This window comes from Paramormyrops kingsleyae, chromosome 19 (genome assembly GCF_048594095.1).
Source record: "Paramormyrops kingsleyae isolate MSU_618 chromosome 19, PKINGS_0.4, whole genome shotgun sequence".
NCBI classification, from domain to species: domain Eukaryota; kingdom Metazoa; phylum Chordata; class Actinopteri; order Osteoglossiformes; family Mormyridae; genus Paramormyrops; species Paramormyrops kingsleyae.
Window position 1 is genome coordinate 14,417,159 of NC_132815.1, and position 19,378 is coordinate 14,436,536.

Sequence of the window (19,378 nt, forward strand, 5' to 3'; positions counted from 1 at the left end):
CTCACAGATTCCTAATCCAAAGAGCACTAACTCTCAGAATGCCAACCCACAGAGCCCTAACTCAGAAAGCCCTAATCCACAGAGCCCTAACTCACAGATCCCTAATCCAAAGAGCACTAACTCTCAGAACACCAACCCACAGAGCCCTAACTCACAGATCCCTAATCCAAAGAGCACTAACTCTCAGAATGCCAACCCACAGAGCCCTAACTCACAGATCCCTAATCCAAAGAGCACTAACTCTCAGAATGCCAACCCACAGAGCCCTAACTCACAGATCCCTAATCCAAAGAGCACTAACTCTCAGAACTCCAACTCACAGAGCCCTAACTCACAGATCCCTAATCCAAAGAGCACTAACTCTCAGAATGCCAACCCACAGAGCCCTAACTCACAGATCCCTAATCCAAAGAGCACGAACTCTCAGAACACCAACCCACATAGCCTTAACTCACAGAGCCCTAAGTAACAGAGCCCTAATCCACAGAGCAGGCCCTGTAGCACATTACAATAAGGCTTTACGGGCTCTGTAACACGGTGTGTTACTGTGAGTTATGAATGCATAAATGTGTCTGCAGTTTCATTCAAACTCTGGCAGTGTTTTAAGGGAAGTATGTAGGCTTGAATGATGAACAGGGCTGGAAAGTCCATTTTCTTTTATGATACGTCTCCCTGTTTTTCCGGCATGGATGCCGTTTCTCACATCATGCAGATCAGTTTTTGGGGGGGTGCCTTTTGGGCCTCAGCCACGATTGGGGGCTCTGTCGTATCTTCAGGCTCAGTGCTCCTCTGAGCCCATCCACCCTGGTCTTCAGAGAGCCACTTACTGCAAGATGAATGAGTCATATGACAACGCATGTGATGCTGGTTTGGTTAGGTTACTTTCCTGGTTCTACAGAACCTATGTACCTCTTGACCCAAAACCGTTGTATGTTAGTAAATGACACCGACGCTTGACTGTTAAGTGCTTTTGGAAGGTCAAACTGACATAAATTCAAATAATGACTTAAGTAATATTTAATCATATTAGAATCAGAAAACATTATTAACCCCAGAGGAAATTGCTTATGTTACAACTGCTCAGAAGATCAAAAGATCAAGAAAGTGCATGACAGGGTACAAAAAAATGTATGTATATAGGTAACACTTTACATTAACTGCACCTTCATAATGCTTCTATATTTCATTTTTAAAACTTTCACTGCACCTTCATTAGGTATTCATTAAGTATTCATAAAATATCATATATGTATACCTTAACATCCTAACATCCCTTAACAGCTGTAATATACATTAATAACAAACATTATATAATAATGACAAACATTATAATTGTATAATAATGTAATGTTTGTTATTAATGTATAATAAAGGTGTTAAGGGATGTTACGGTGTTAAGGTGTACTTGCAAGCTGCTTATGAATGTTCTATGAATGCATTATGAATGCATTATGAAGGTGCACTGAATGTTCTATGAATGCATAATCAATGCATTATGAAGGTGCAGTTAATGTAAAGCACTACCAAACATATTTATAAATGCATTGCATGTGATCACTGAAACGAAACACAGGGACTAAAATGAGCAAGACACATGTCCAGAATCCAGAGTCTAACAAAGCTTTTTTGAACTGAAGCAAATAAACAAGTCAGAATTGCAAAGAGAATTTCTTCACATGAGATTTTGCTACATTTTATTTACTGTTGTTTGGCTGACAAAGACCTGGCCTGGTTTACCGCAGGAACAGCTGCAGGAGAGAGTGACTCACACACGCTCCATTATTTAAAGCTCTACAGCACTGGATATATTAGGCATTACCAGAGAGAAACGGCCCTGCATTAATTACGAATGCCAGTTCTTTTTGTTATCAGATATGGCATCTCTGCACAGACATAAACACCCAGACAATCTTTCCCTATATGAAGATGCGTACGGGGTGGGGCTTGGCCACTCCCAGATTCATTCACAAGCTGCCATGAGGAGAAACTCAGCAACAGCCAAGAAGTTCATTGGCCAGCAGCCATGTCTGGGTAGCATTCCCACATCAGGACCACATGGACAAGGAGGATGCTTCTGAGAACATTCCACCAACCATCAGGAACTTCATGGACCAGCTGCTAGGGTAGCAACCTGCATCAGCACCACGTTGACGAGAAGGACGCTTCTGAGAACGTCCTACCATATGTCAACTCTCTGATGTTTTTTTTGAGATTATGTTTTTCCATGAGGGAGCATGTCTGAGTTCAAGCAGCTAACAACAATGTTTTTCTTTTTTCCCCAAAACCTTTTTGAAGCAGATGGTGGCTCCACTGTGACCCTGTAGATGTTTGTGTTGATGACTGAATGATTAATCACCACTATCACATATGGTCACATCGACAGTTAGCACCTTGGTCTTTGCAGAGATGTTCAAGAGTCATGGTTTATCTGCAGAAATCCATAAACAGTTTATCTCGAGATGCAGAGGCATAGAACTGGGACATGGGCAGGATCCAGTTCAAAAGTGGCTCAATTAAATAACCCAAATAAATGACTTCTGACAAAAACAGCACATTCAAGCATACGGATGTAACTGAAAACAAGGTGTTTCTTCAAGATGGAGACAAGGCCACTTTTTCAGGTTTAACATCACTTAACTACAGAAGGGCTTGAGATCTGACTGCCTCAAACATTAATTTCAAAGGCACAATCAAGGGCTCTAATAAAACACCATTTGCAGTGTGTTTGCATCATTATATCAAACACTATAGTCTATCTGACATCTGATTAAGTCACTCAGTTTGAATTGGTGGTGTGGTCAGTAATGTAGTTTGGCACAGTGAAGGTAACCTGAATAAAAGTTACGCATAGACTTCACCGACATGTTTATGGTACTTCACGGCAGGATTTCACAGAATCTGAATTCTGAATTATACTTATTTTTCTCAATATCACACTAAACAACCCACCATTTCACCATTTCAACATTTGCTTAAAAGTGTCAATGAGAGTCTAGTAGAAAATTATTATAATAGCAATATAGCAATAAACATATAAACAAAAATAATAATAATAAAAATAGTAACAATAATACATGGATTCCCCCCCCCAGCCTTGTCTCCTAAGTGGGTGGAGTATAAATGGTCATTATATGCAGGTTTCCTGTACCCCTACAACGGGGGTAAAAATGCACCATTAACAGATCTGACAGACTACAAGCAAAGCATTTATTTATCAAAAAATTAGTGAACAGAAGTTCAGTGAAGAAAAAAAATGTGAACTGCAGCGCAGTCTGGAAATATCCAGCGTGGTGGAGAGTAAGGGAGCCTTTTTAGGATCCTATTAATTATGGGACACATAATATAAAGTTAGACATGGGAATTACTGCCTTTGCGTGCTTTTGGAAAGAAAATACACAACATCAGCAATGTATCTGAAACCACTCATAGCAGGGCTGTCTGTGATTTCTGAAAAGAACTTTTAACATCTGAAAATGGGTCAGTTGATGAAGAGAGACTAAGACAACCTTGATCTGCTTAATCTTTAATTCTTAAAACAAGAATAAGAGGGTCTCTCCTCAAGATTCTCAGGTTTATGCTGCAAAACAATTCAGACATTTCAAAGAGATAATATATCTTCAGTTTAAGAATGATTTCTGCTTCCCCCACCGGTTCCCCCTCTACTTCCTCCACCCATTTTCCCCTTTGCTTCCTCCACCCGCTTCCCTCTCTGCCTCCCCCACTAGCTTCCCCCTCTGCTTCCCCAGCCACCCCCTCTGCCTGCTTCTCCGGTCTGCTTCCCCTGCCTGCTTTCCCTACCCACTTTTCCCCTCTGCTTCCTCTGCCCGCTCCCCTGACCAGTTGGCCTTCCTTGGCCTTCCAGCTCCATGTATCCCTCCCAGCTGCACACACACCACTGTCATGTGAAGATATAGGACTCATTACGCCAGCTGCAGACAGAGGCTGCTCCCTAACTTAAGAGAATGCTGGTATTCATGCTGTGAGGAGAGTGGGCTGCTTCTGAAAGCCACAGGACTTCAGAAGGAAATGCTAGCAATCCCACCATGAACAAATCGATTTCATGAAGTGACAATGATGACCCATTCAATCCAGCCTTAACAGCAACACCTCTATCCGCCTGTTTCACTTTCTGCTGTTTTCCGCTCTCTTTGGACTTGTCAGCTTCCTTTATGACCAGCCTCTATAAGCTTCCTTTGTGACCACACTCAATGAGCTTCCTCTGTGACTAGCCTCTATGGGCATTCTCTGTGACCAGCCTCAGCAAGCTTCCTCTGTGATCTTCCTCTGTGATTAGCCTCTGTGAGCTTCCTCTGTGAACTTCCTCTGTGACCAGCCAATGTGAACTTCTTTTGTGACCAGCCACTGTAAGTTTTCTTTGTGAGCTTCCTCTGAGACCAGCCTCTGAGCTTCCTCTGTGAGCTTCCTCCATGACCAGTCTCTGTGAGCTTCCTCTGTGATCTTCCCCTGTAACCAGCCTCTGTAAGTTTCCTTTGTGAGCTTCCTTTGTCATCAGCCTCTGTTAGCTTCCTCCATGACCAGCCTCTGTGAGCTTCCTCTGTGATCTTCCCCTGTAACCAGCCTCTGTAAGTTTCCTTTGTGAGCTTCCTCAGTGACCAGCCTCTCTGATCTTCCTCTGTGAGCTTCCTCAGTGACCAACCTCTGATCTTCCTCTGTGAGCTTCCTCCATGACCAGCCACTCTGAGCTTCCCCTTTGACCACTGAAGGTGCCCCTGCCTGTTCTTCCAAAGACTAGTCAGCACAGGGTGTTCCTGCATTTATCATGGATATCGCACATTGCGTGATATTCATAATTCATACTTATATTGGATGTGTTGTGTAAATCTGCACAAAAGGAATTTTTTTTTTCAGCTACAGGAGACTCAGGGTGGAATAGGGTGGGGTAGCAGTATGGTCAAATCCAGAACAAGTGGTGAGAGAGCTCTGTATAAGAATGATTAAGACAGTCTGATGTAACACATCACACAGCAGCTAATGCTAAATATAACCCAGTAACCCTATTAGCTTAAGTCAGGGTCATTTCAAGTGAAATAACCCAGGATGGGGTGCCAACTCATCACATGGTATACAGATCATGTGCAAATTGGCAACTCCACCTTAGCATGTTTTTGAAGTGGGGGGGGGGATCTGGAAGAACCCCCACAAGAACACCAGGGGAACATGCAAATGCCATTTACATAGAGCTGGGATGGAGACTAGTACCCTGGTCTCTAAAAGGGCGAAGCACCCATGCCAGACACTGCACCACCCCTGTGAGCATTATTTGACCTATATTCCTTTTCTCACACAGAAACTAATCACAAACAAATAAACTCACCAGTCAACATCTTTCAAATCAATATTTAGAAGACACAGAAAAACTGAAAATATTGAGTTTTTATTCAGTTTCATTTGTACTGCAAACAAACTGATATTTAGGGACAGATTATTTTGCTTTTAGGGCAGGAGTGCGCATATTCTTAGGCTTCTATAAACATCTCACTATCTCTCAGAATCAGTGTAGCTAACCTACCAAACTGAAAAGATTCTTTTCTCATTAATGATATTTGCATGGCAGCTTCTCAGCCAGGAAAAATAAGACCTTCACAAGCATGTGTGTCTTTTGAAAAGGGAAATATTTCTTTAAGGATGTTGGGCAGCAGTGCTGCCTTATGCCTCCACGGTGGGGGGTTTGCATCCAGTTTCCAGACTTTGTGTGCAGTCTGTATGTTCTCCCTGTGTTTCTTCTGGGTCCTCCTGCAACCCAGAGACATGCAGGTAGGTGAATTGGTGTCTCTACATTGCCAAAATTGTGAGCTAGTTTGTACCACCTGGAATGGACTGGCATCCCATCCAGGGTGTTCCCCTGCCTGGTGCCCTAAGCTGTCTGGGATAGGATCCAGACTGCCTACAACCCTGCACTGGATAAGCAGTTGGAAGGTGGATTCATGGAATATTTGGTTAATGGAAAGTATTTCGGTGAAATGGGGAGGTTGTGTCCTTTCGGGGTCAGGCAGCACTGTGATGTGACATTCCCACAGCATTTTTTTACACGGAAGGGAAAGGTCAGTGAAGGCACATGGTAAGGCAGGGCACAGTGTAGCGGGACTAAGACGGCTCATATGTGACACATGCTTTATGGAACATACCCAAACCTTGGGAGATCAAACAGCTGCTTCTGCAGCATTCTGTGTTTGGTTGCCTGTCTGAGAATGCTGGTATCTTCTGGGTGTCAGGAAGCCCACTACCAGAAGATGCTCTGCAGGCCAAACAGGATGAGCTTCCACATGATGCTGGAATAAAGTTATGGATGCAACCTTGGGGTTTGGCAGCCAGCTGATCTTGGTCCTCCAGAGTTTTTTTTTTCTCCTTACTTGGGAGTTTTTGGTTAAACTCCTCCATCGTCTTTCCTTATTCCCTTTTCCATGGTTCTCATACCTTTTTGTATAAATGATGTAGAAAACGGACACATTTCTGTCGAGTGCCTGGGGGCAACAGTATTGTGAAAGGTTCTATACAAAAATCAAATTAAATTGAGCCTTGAGACATCACGAGGCTCCAGACGCCTTGGAGTGTTTGGTGTCATTTCCTTGCACTTGAGTTCTGATTCCCGATGACCCTGAAATCAGTGAATGCACTTCTGTCCAGATGGCCGTACTCCACCTCTGTTTGGTGAAATGCGGCCGCTGTTGGAGTGTGAAGAGCATTTCTTCAATGGGGAGAAACAGCCGCTTCATTAATGAGCGACAGTGGCTGGAGACAGAGGGGGCCTGTGAGCCAGGCACTCCCCTGCTTCCTCCGCCACTGTGGCTCTCTTCCATTCCACACTGGCTCCATTATCCACTCACCAATCGTATCCTGCTCACCACAGCTTCCGGGGGGAGACCGGAGGCCTGAACACAAAGGGAGCGGGAACTGAACCAGCTGCATCATAGAGCTCAATCATCTTACGGCCATCTTGAGGGCCATGGACCTACCTTCAGAGGCCATCAGGTTCTGGGCTCTGATCAGTCTGTGAGCTCAGAATACAACAGTGATACTCGGTTGATCCCTCTGGGGATTTTCCTTTCCACCAATCCCATCTCATACTCCATGAGATACACAGACACATATACAGGTGAGAGCAAGCTTGGAGGTCACAGCACTGGGTCAGTCAGCGTGCAGTGCCAATGGAGCTGGGGGTTAAGTGCCTTGCTCAAGGGCTCAAGGGCTCAACAGAAGCATCAGTCTGCTGACCACAGGATTTGAACCGGCAATCTACCGATCAAGGGGACAGAACCACTCAACATCATTCCCTTGCCCTGCATCTGTTGTTCCACAAAGTTCTACCTCAATCTCTGATGTGTGGATATATGCATAAAATAATAGCTTCTTTTTAAAATCTACTTTCGAACACTTCTGTGTAATACTAAGATTTACTTCGAAATATGAGCCATTTAGACCTTAGGCAAATGCACAAATCCCATGGTCTTAACAATGGTTTAAACCACAAGCTGTTTAAAACGGTCTCATCACATCAAAGGCAGTTTCACCAATGCAGCTTTCCCGCATCCTGATTCCTTTGTCTTTCTTGGAAATGCTCCATCACTCTTTGCCTTAGAAATGCTTCCAGCTTCTTTGGGCCGAGATATTTGTAAATTATCAGGACAAACTCTATGGCTGCATTGTGCTTCAAAATGAATGTGATTTTCATTTTTTTTACATCGATAAATCCCAGTCTTTATACAAACAAAGTACATTTATTTAGGATCATTACTATTGGTCAATCTAAATTATACAGAGAAAGGAATCTGGCCCGACCTGCAACCCCCTGCCAGATAAGCAAACAATCATCAGCTCTGGATATTACACTTCTACCTTTCTCTAGGGGTAGTAAATCTGACTTATGTAAATAATTACTTTGTGGAATGGATCACTTAAGTCATTGAAGAACTGCCTGTACACATTTTTGCCCACAGCCTTGACCAGGATAAGTGGTTGAACTATGGATGGATAGATGGATGGAACGGTCATGAATTTTGGGATCTTGGCCTCTTTTGATGATTAAATATGAGTGACATTGGTTTTCCACAAATAATCAGCTATGCCAGCTTCAACAACACCTACAGATACACACAGGCGGTATTTATCTTGGGCAGACTTACGGCCTTTCACCCCAGAGAGTTTTTTTTGTCATCATAACTACCAAAATAGTTTTAGTTTTCTCTTCTCTCTGGCTTTCTTATACTTAGACTTTTAATAATGATAGCACATTAATAATTATATGTTTTTCAGGACCTTACTGTGCACTTCATTGATCAAATGCGTATGCAACTAGGTTATAGCAAATTAGAAAAGCTCAAAAAGAGCATGTAGAATTCCTCGGAAATCAAATATTTTATATATTTTTCCTTATTATGGGAGAAGCAGAAAGTGGGACACAGTAGGAGCTGACCACTAAATGCCGAAAAATATGAGTGATATTCAGAAAAGTTAAGCTTATAGACTGAAGACAGTCAGGAATCGTGTTACTTATACTGAAATAATTTTTGAATGTTATTCTGCATACATCAATGGCTGTGCTACAATTGGTGGCTCACTGGGTAATGTCAGGGTTGTGCTCATCTGTGTGCGTGCAGTTTGCATGTTCCCATGTTGTGGAGGTGTTACCGAAAACATGTAAATAGGCCAGACTGTGTTTCTAAATTATCCAGAGTGAATTTATTCCCTGTGGAGTATGGGGAACTCAACCAGGGCGCGTGCAGCCTTGTGTCCTGTGCTGCCTCGTTCATGCCCCGGCTCAGCATGACGATGGCGTATTCACAGTCTCATTTGCATTTTCCTTCCTTCTTCTGACAAGTAAAAGCCATCAGACATCAGGACTTCTTCATGTTGAAAGTGAAGTAACTGGAGACCCTGGAAACACTGGCTTGGGCAGTGTCACAGAGATGCATCAGCCTGTCCAGCGAAGAGGCAGCTTTCACTGGAGCACAGTGCTGAAGGCGCGCACATTCCCTTAAACTCTAATGACTGATTCTCTCCCTGTGTTATACTGAACTTTATCTGAGACTTAATATTCGCATATTTGTCTGATGTGTCTCACTGCAAAAGAGTATTTATGGCATAAAACGGAGCATGATAATAAACCATTCAGCAGCCATATCACCTGCAGTTCAGGCTAGACAATCTGTCTGCAGTTAAGCAGCTTTGGGGCTGGCTAGTACTTGGCTGGGAGACCTGGGAACTGGGAAAGCTGGGTTTTTGCTGGAACAGGTATTGGTGTGGCGAACCGGTTAGCCCCTCCTGTGGTCTGTGTGGATCCCAGTGCAGTGATGGGGACACTGTACTGTAAAAATGGTGTCGTCTTTTTCCATGAGATATAAAACTGAGGCCAAAAAAGATCCGTGGGCATATTTCAGAAGAGCAGGGGTGGTACCTTGACTGGCTAAAACTGCCCACTGTGGCCCTTTTAAATCTGACCTCTAGTCATCCCCTATATCTAAATACTGAATTCTCTCCTGCCTCTTCACCACCTACTGTGTGGTGAGCGTACTGGTGCAGAAAGTCTGCCGCTGCATCATCCAGGTGCGTGCAACACAATGGTGGTGGTTGAATTGGCCCCCGTTGGTTCTGTAATGTGTTGTATAAATGTAACATTCATTCAGATGACATCAGTATAGAGAATGATGCACATTTTTTCAGGGTGAGATTTCATTAGGTTAGATAGGTGAAATATTTTAAAATGTCAAGGCATGTCAGACTACCCCGAAAGTGGCTGAGGGGCCTCAGGCCTCAGGGGGTTAAGGTCCTGGTCCCTGTGGTCCCTGGTCACTGTGCATGTGGGAGACGCGGGATGTGAATCAGGCAGACTGTGCATGTGGGAGACGCGGGATGTGAATCAGGCAGACTGTGCATGTGGGAGACGCGGGATGTGAATCAGGCAGACTGTGCATGTGGGAGACGCGGGATGTGAATCAGGCAGACTGTGCATGTGGGAGACGCGGGATGTGAATCAGGCAGACTGTGCATGTGGGAGACGCGGGATGTGAATCAGGCAGACTGTTACGTGGAATGTCAGGCTCATTCCCACCACACACCGCGCAGAAGGTCCAGCTCCCCATCCGGGAGAAAGCTAGATGCCGATTTTGTTATTCCAGAGGCTGATAATCAGAAACATCTTCATTGGCCAAGTATGTTAAACATAACAAGAATGTGTTATAGTGGGTGAGTCCCAGTATAATATGCAACACACAGGACAATTCAAGACAATGTACAGTATGTACGCATGAAATTTTACACATACTTTTAACACTACAGTCAGAAGCAGCATGGATAAAGGGTGACGATAGATAGATAGATAGATAGATAGATAGATAGATAGATAGATAGATAGATAGATAGATAGATAGATTGGTGTCATTGGGTGTCAGCTGTGTGACAGGAATAGACAGACATTTAACAGAATAGTTGCTAAAAACCATAATAGTACAGCTGCAAAAAAAGACCAAAGAACTACAAAGGTGCCTCTGTGACATGGTAGATAAATAGATAGATGATAATGTAGGGAATGTGAGTATAGAGGGGTGATGGAGTTATAGAATCACACCTAACTGAAGTGGTAGGTATCTGTTACCAGAAATGTTAGTGCTTTCATGTTAATGAGGTTAAATTAATTAGGGGGTTTTGGAAATAACTGCCTTCCAACCTTGGTGTGTGTGTGGAATTTACATGTTGTCATGATGTCTACATGGGTTTTTTTCCAAGCACTCTGGAGATGCACAAAATAACTCCAAAAACAACTGGCAACCCTCTGGCAGGTAAGTTGTGTTTACACCAGGGGCGTGGGATTCGGAGGGGGGGTGGGGGGGTTGTACCCCCCAAAATTGTATTTGACTTCATTGACACCCAATAAATTGAGCTCTGCATTTAAATGATGTAGTTGTAGCCTCCCAATATCAAACTGTCCCCTACGCCGTTGCCTAGGCATGTGTCTATGCGGCTTGTCATACTTCATGGTATAAGCGTGACATGAGAGCCAACACACTACTACAGGCAGCTCTGAACTGGTGTAAGTAATGTGTTACACAAATGTTACCATTCAGACACTCTATACCAAAAACCACATACAGTAAGCCAAAAGTATACTAGCATTGTGTATTAAAGAACACATCTAAAATAAGATGAAGTGTAAGTCTACTTACAGGCATACTTCACCTTAGTGCATTAGCATTTCCACAAACTCTGTGTATCTCAGATATATTTTGCGTAAGTCTGGATTTGCGCAAGTCAGTTTTACGTGCCTGTAATTAAAGCGGGATACTTTAATAGCTAAGGATACGGACGCCAGGTGCTCACAGGACCTTTCACATTCAGCTCGTGGCTCCGCCATCTCATTTCACCGTTTTATGTGGGCACTCTTCAGCTGTCAGATGGTGATATAAGATACCCCTGTCCCCGAGACACCGTAATGAACGGCAGCGGTCACCTCGCCGGACAAGCGAGCACGGGGCTCCTCTAAAACAATCCCCTCAATGTTCTCCATGGTGACCTCTGTCACGAAGCTGAATCCTGTGTGCGTTGCTCACAATGGCGCCTTTCACAGGCCGGGCATGTAATTACCGTCAGTTTGCAGATGGGAGTTTCGCTGCACGCAAATGTGAAAAACAAATACGGTTTGGTGCGAAGAAATCTCTCAATAGTGTGCTTTGTTCTTTTATTGAACGCCTAAAAAATCAGAGAGTCTCGCTGGAGGAAACAGAGCTTCAATCATACTGGAGAGACTCCAGCACTTGAAACGCTCAGCTCATTCACAGCCAGACACGTTACTGCAGCCGGAATCACCAGCTGATCACACACAGTCACACGCCATCAGGGAGCCAAACAGCGTTTCACTGCGACGCGACAGGGAATCGGGAATCAGTCCCTCTATGGAACCAAATACCTGTGCACCAAGCATATACAGTATGTATCTTTCATCACAACAATTTTGTTCTTGCAGACATCAGACACTGACAGCGAAATGTTGTAAGTCAGCATCCCATTAACTTCCATCATTTTTACAAGAAGCATTTTATATACTTAGACAAGTTATGCTATGTGCCTGTTTTTAAGAATGCCTGATTTGCATACGTGCACGAGAAATACGTAAATATCTCCCAGATTCCCACGGAAAGTAGCTGGAGCTCTTTATTGCATCTTTTTAATGTGATATTTGTGCTTTTCTAAGTTACCCAGTACCCAGTATGATTCTCACCACAGAAATGCTGATAAAGTAAAAAACCCACTTTTTGGGGCCTCAATCCAGTTTTATTTATGCCAGTATTTTATTACTAGTTCACCCACTTATATAATTGTAGTGCAGTGAGCACTGTACTAGGGCCGTCATTGTGGACGGAGATTACCCATCCATCCGGCATCCAAAAGCTCAAGTTTTCGCTGCCTAGTCCTTCTGTAGTGTGGTTTGCCTGAATCGTCTAACAGACGAGTCATTTGGACAGAATGTACTTTTAAAAGCCATCTCTGGTGTGATTGTGATTGACTGGTAAGTATATACAGATGGATGATACATCATCACTGAACAGATCGAATATCAGTCCAACTATGAGTAATCAACTTCATAATGAATAGAAGTAATCTTGCAATAAAATGCCCAGTACTTTGCATCTGAATTGAGTCATGAACATACTACTTTAATCCATCTCAACGTGAATGAATTCCCATGTCTTAAAAAGATTTGGCCCATTTAATGCAAGAACCCTGGATTCACAGTTATATCAGCACCAGTGAACATGTGTATATATCAGAAATATCTGTACATTTCACTGTATCCCTACAGTACATGTCAGTGCATCAGTGTTGCCAATGTGATTGTGTTACTACCAGACAGGGGAATTAGCTGAAATGGTAGGGTGTTCACTTATCGTGCAAAAGGTAGTGGGATGGATGGATGGATGGATGGATGGATGGATGGATGGATGGATGGATGGATGGATAGATAGATAGATAGATAGATAGATAGATAGATAGATAGATAGATAGATAGAGGCATTGGGTAGTGGGATTGATGCTGGCGTTCTTCATATCGTCCACGGACATCCGGGGGGGGTGGTCCGCAGTGCTGCAGGTGAGGCTTCTTTGTCGTCTCATCAGAAGGTTACCAGTTCGAGGCCCTTAACCCCCCCCCCCCCCACCCCCAAGGAGTGCTGGATAAATGGCTGACCCTATTCCCAAGTTTAACTTTCGCAAGTATATGTGTGCCTCAAAGGAGCACAAGATGGAATATGTGGAAGGAAGAAAATACAGAATTCCAGTGTAGCTGTACTCGTGCAAATCGCAAATAAGGGATCATTTCATAACCTGCATCTGCCCCCAGGTTAGTGACCTGCCTCTTTAGTCTAGATTAGCACTCTGTGCCTACAGACACAGGTGTCCTTTGACAGTGTTCTTTGGAGACATTCTACGTAGTGAACATTTCAGAGATCACGTTAGCCTCACTGTATCGTGGTGGACAGAGGAGATGGTTTAGCTCCCGGCTGTGTTCAACACATCGACTCAGAGTCCGTGTGAGCCTGGGTCTGGCTATATTTATTTTGGCTTCTTGCTAAAGCTGATTCTTCAAAGATTCAGTCTGCTACCATAACACATACACTCAGTCACAGAATGTAAATATTTACAGTTCAGGGGTTGATTTGAGTGCAAAGAGCCAAACGGACCTCTCTGTATGCATCATGCTGAGTGTATTTTATGTGCAATGTAAGGGGCTGGGTAACATGCATCAACAAGCTATGTTAACTGAAGGCTGTTAGCTCCTGCAATTAGGTACTGAGACTAGCTCCTAGCTTACATTCTAAAGCAACTAGGCACTGTGTTCGGGTCCTTAGACTGAGTTCCTGCTGTTAGGTCCGAAGAATGTTAGCTCCTAGGTTAGGTTCTTAGGAAATTAGGAACTGTATTCAGGTCCTTAGTCTGTTAGTTCCTGCAGTTAGGTCCTGAGGCTGTTAGCTCCTACTGTAGGTTAAATTCTTAAGAAATTAGGAACTGTATTCAGGTCCTTAGACTGTTAGTTCCTGCAGTTAGGTCCTGAGGCTGTTTGCTCATACTGTAGGTTAAATTCTTAAGAAATTAGGAACTGTATTCAGGTCCTTAGACTGTTAACTCCTACAGAATGATTCTTGGACTGTTAGCATCTGAGGTTTGATTGTCAGGCTAATAGGTGCTGTGTTCAGGTTCTTGTTAGTTCTTGGGTTTAGATTCTAAGGTTGCTTTTCCACTGCAATCCTTTAGTTTCACTTCTCAGCTTTAGGATTTTGGGGTATGTGGTACCATGTTTAGGGCCTTATGGTGTTAGGTACTGTGGATGCCTAAAATGATGCAGAGAGAAGAATTAATGTTGTTCACATGTTATCCAAACATAAATCACACACAAGAAAACAGAGACTAGCACAAAGCAGAGCAACATTTTCATGCGGGCTTGATATGGGATGGTGCAGTTCTGTGACTTTTTCAGCTGTGGGTTCCAAAAACTGCACTACACTTCACCAAGGCAGTCACAAATGCCACACTGCACTAAAGCTGGAGCATACCAGTTATAAACACCACACTTCACTAGCATTAACACAAGCCATTAACAAACACCACACTGCACTAACACTGCAACGTGCCAATAACACAATAATTTTTCCATTCTTAATGCAATAAAAGTTGATAGTGTAATAACTTACCAGTAATATAATAAAATTTCTGAACCAATGTCATAACCAAAATGTCATAACTTTTTGTGCATAATGTAATAAGCCAATTATGTAATAACTACCATTAATTTATTAAAAGTATTAAGTTATTAGCAGTTGTGTTATTGGCTGTTACATGCCAGTTACTGTACAAACACTGCATTGCAGTAAAATTGCAACATGTCAGTTACAAAAGCTGCTCTGCACTAACACTGCAACATGCCAGTTACAAACACTGCACTAAAACTACAACATGCCAGTTACAAGCACTGAATTACACTAACACTGCACTATTTGCAACATACCAGTTGTACTGCACTAAAAATACCGCATTCCTGTTGCAAACACCACACTGCACTAACTGAAGCACATATGAATATCCATTTACGTAAATACAGTAAAAAAAAGTCGCGTTTCGGCGAAATCCACGTGGATAGACAGTAGTCCATAATTGTTTTGTGTAGACTGTTGTATAGACTGCAGTAGCTGTATATGTTTTCAGAGAAATTCTCGACCAGTTTGCTTGTTTGGGTTCACTTTAGCGCTTAAACGTTATAACAGGTGCATACTGTATGAAAGTACCTGCCGCGCAATCCAGATGCAGCGAATGCGTGCAGGCGGGCGCCTCGCTGCACCCCGCAGCCGGCAGAGACCTTCCACCGTCTCCTGGTCCCTCCCTTACGCCAGTCACCGTCTGCACAATGAACAGCCTTTTCTTCCCAGCTTTTTTTTCCCCCACAGGCATCAAGTCGAGTCCATTCGGAGGGGTTCAGGTCCTGCTTCTTTGGTACAAAAGCTATGAAGAAAAGTGCACTATTCCCCGTACACAGGACCGCTCTTCGGTAAAGGAGCCTCCTTTTCAAAGAGGACCATAAGCATATATTCAAGCTCATTTACGGATCTGTATTACTTTCTAATCGAATGCTTACAGGTATGGTTTGAGTCATTATTCCAAGTTAACTTTACTTGATTGATAGCAGAGGGCGGTCTGTGGTTGTTATAGTGCCTTTATAAAACTATCATTACATATTACATACACTGGGTTTGTATAAAAAAAATACCTTCGAGTCAGTGTTAAATTTAGTTAATAAAGGTAAACCAAAACTATAATTGCGGTTATGTAATCCATATGCTACCCCTATAATTATTTGTTTTAACTTTATGTATATGAAATCAACTGTTTCATATATACTGTCAGGTTGAAGTCAGTCTGATTTTAATTGACGCATGCGTTCAGAATTAATTTAGTGGTTACTCTACATTTTAACTTGCTGTGGCATTCTAAAACTAATTAAATATTTAGTTTGCGATTAATTTCTATGACGAACCAGAATGTGTGTGTGTGTTTTTTTCAATAATTAATGGTACCGTATAACTTATTTAGCAGTGTGCTTTGTAACTTTATGAAAGGTATTTGGAGGTTACTTTATTGGGTTAAAAGTTACCTTTAATGGTAATTTAAAAAGAAATAACTAAATTACCTATTTGAATTCTTGGTCGTACTTTACTCACTGGCGCCACCTGATGGTTAAAGATCCAAATAGCTTTATCCTTGAAATCTGGCGCTGCTCCACTAAAACCCGCAACCTGGACGACTTATGAAAACAATTCACACATAATAATCCTAACTCTGACGTAAATTATTTCTTATAAAAAGATTCCCAGAATTAATTTGTCCAAATCATTTGTCAAAGTTATTTAAAACACATGTGAGAGAAATAATATTTAGAGAAATAAAAAAGAATCCTAATAACGGAATTGGATTCTTAATGATACAACTTTATTTTACATTGTGTTGATTATCAGAATACAAGCTAGTGATATTTTTCCCGTTTATTGTGTTCGCAGTGCTCTTTGGTAATACGTGTGCCTTCATACCCTGCAAGTTGGTGCTCACTTGCCCACACCATCCGTTTTCAAACACTTATCAAGTACAAGGTATAGGGACACAAGGAACAACAAAACCCTGGACAAGATGCTAGCCCATCACAGGGCACACGCTCACTTACGCTACGGGTTATATGAACTGTAACATTCGGTAAACTGCATGTCTTGTCGGAGTTGTGGGTTTGAGCGCCATCTGCTGGCCCGGAAGGACTCCTCCTGCAGGAAGTCAGGGCTGGCGATCTAACCCTAAAGCTGTGAGGTCACTGTGTTACCCACGGAGCCATTGTGACTTTTGGAAATGTATTGATGACCAAAGAATTGACAGTGAACCTCCACAGCCCAGGCAGGCTTACTTAAAGAAATGTCAGCACGACGATGTTTTTAAACAGTAAGCCTAAAATTTAATTAAAGTCTTTCCTTCTCTTCCCAGACTCGGGACCAGCTGCACAATGGGCCCTGTACCCCTGATATTGCTGTCAGTATTGACGCTGGGTGTGGCTGTGGGCATGGCCAAGTGTGAGGATGATGATGATGAGTACACCTGGCCACAAAACACCATGCCGGTGCTGCGGGACAAGCAGACAGTGGTCCTGGCGCAACCGGCATTCATGGCGGAGGCCGGGAGGGAGCCACGTAGCATGTGTGGGATCGAGTGCCAGAGTCGGATCCCCGAGCCTAGCATGGCGGATCTGGAAGAGCTGCTGTCCTACGAGACCGTGAGTGAGAGCGGCGACCGTACACTAACCGAGGTGTCCCTGCAGGGCCTGGCAGGGGTACGAGCCAACCACGGCTACAACGCCTCCACCCCCGCTCCTTCTCGCAGGAAGCGGCAGGTCTATGGCACTGACAGCCGCTTTGTGATCGCCGACAAGCAGTACACCACCAACTACCCCTTCTCCACCACCGTGAAGGTCTCCACCGGCTGCTCCGGCATCCTGCTATCCCCGAGGCACGTGCTCACTGCCGCCCACTGCATCCACGACGGCCGGGACTACCTGAAAGGGGCCCAGAGGCTGCGCGTGGGAATGCTCAAGCTGAGATCGAAGCGCGGGGCGGGCAGGCGAGGGGGGCGAGGGAGAGGAGGGAAGAGGAAGGGAGGAGATGCGGAAGATGGGGAAGGCGAGAGGCGGAGGGGGAAGAAGAGGCGGGGCCGGCGCAGCACCGAAGCCACGCGGCCCTCATTCCGATGGACGCGGGTGAAGCAGATGCGGATTCCCAAAGGCTGGTTCGGGAACATATCCCAGGAGTTGGCCATGGATTACGACTATGCCCTGCTGGATCTGAAGCGCCCACAGAAGCAGAAGTTCATGGATCTGGGCATCATTCCGTCCGTGAAGAAGCTGCCAGCCGGACGCATCCATTTCTCCGGCTTCGACGACGACCGGCCGGAGCAGCTGGTGTACCGGTTCTGCACGGTGTCGGACGAGTCCAGTGACCTGCTATACCAGTTCTGCGACGCCCGGCCCGGCTCTGGTGGCTCGGGAGTCTACATCCGCCTGAAGGAGCCGGGAAAGAAGAAGTGGAAGAGGAAGATCATCGCGGTGTTCTCGGGTCACAAGTGGGTGGACGTGAACGGAGAGCAGCGGGATTACAATGTGGCAGTGAGGATCACGCCAGCGAAATACGCCCAGATCTGTCACTGGATTCACGGTGACTCCAGCCTGTGCCGTGAGCTTTGATGAAGCCGCAGGCCCAACCAGGTCCAGCCATGCTGTGCGTTACCTCCCACGTTTGGCTTTAAAATGATGTTTAACTGTGTTTTTCACCCCAGTCCTCAGGGGGCCCCTCATTTTTGCTCCCTCCCAGCTCCCACCCAACACACCTGAACCAAACAATCAAGTGCACCAAATACCTAGTGTGAGTGTGTGGAGAACTGGGAGGAAGCAAAAATGTGGACTGTCTGCGGTTCCCTGAGGACTGGGGTGAAAAACACTGATATAAAAAGATTATTGTCCCAAAACATTCTTTGCTTCGGAAGATTTCTGTCGATTTAAAAATTGTACAAACAATATCAGAAGACTTTAAAATGCGTATATATGGTCAGCGTTTTAATTTATTTAAGTATTGAATGCAAATATATAATTTGAATAAATTTCTCAAAAGGCAATAGTCGGTGCTGATTGTAAACATTAGGATGGATTAAAAGATGTGTGAAATTAGCTAAATAGGAGAGATCAATGAAAGCTTCCCACTGCTTCAGAGTAGAGCGATGTCCATGCATTTGCATAAGGATTATTTTATCTAGTTTTATTTACTACCAGAAAGTATTTAACTGGGTGTAACAGTAGGTAGATGCATTTGTAAATGATTCTTTCAAATTGGCATAAAATTGTGAACAACTGACAATCGTTTTTGGAAGAACAATTTGATTCATCTTGATGAGACTGAATGGATATTTTTTTCTTCATTAATGTTGCTTATGATTCACTTATATATGAATGAAATGTCTTCTTTTCATTAAAGCCTACAGTTTGTTTTTGATACGTATAGTTTTCATTTCACATCTAAAAATAAAATGTTGTTCTACCTTTGGTCCGTACCTAGTGTTTCAGCTGCTGTATTAAGTGACTATTTTGGTGCTAAATTTATTTGAAGTTCTAGGTGTTTTGTACTGTCTCTGTATTGAATGCAAATGTTTTTTTCCCAGGATTTATATTATTTAATATACATCAAAAGTAGCTGCATTAAAATAACTGTGTACTAAAGACTGTGGACTTCCTGTGATGACATTTCGAAGGCATCTACCAAGTGCATGAATGCAGCTTTACTGAGCTTCTCTTCCAAGA

The 19,378-nt window shown here is 43.6% G+C and overlaps 1 protein-coding gene across 1 annotated transcript; it reads left to right on the forward strand.

The window, feature by feature from the left end:
* Positions 1–15,210: 15,210 nt before the first annotated feature.
* On the forward strand, positions 15,211–19,297 carry LOC111851529 (inactive serine protease 35-like). The gene is made up of 2 exons (XM_023826542.2): positions 15,211–15,636; positions 17,023–19,297. The coding sequence occupies exon 2, from the start codon at positions 17,042–17,044 to the stop codon at positions 18,269–18,271; it is 1,230 nt and encodes a 409-aa protein (XP_023682310.2). The 5' UTR covers positions 15,211–15,636; positions 17,023–17,041; the 3' UTR covers positions 18,272–19,297.
* Positions 19,298–19,378: the final 81 nt, after the last annotated feature.

Bases quoted from the DNA above. Each gene is read 5' to 3' on its own strand.
- LOC111851529 (XM_023826542.2), top strand. From the start codon at position 17,042: ATGGGCCCTGTACCCCTGATATTGCTGTCAGTATTGACGCTGGGTGTG.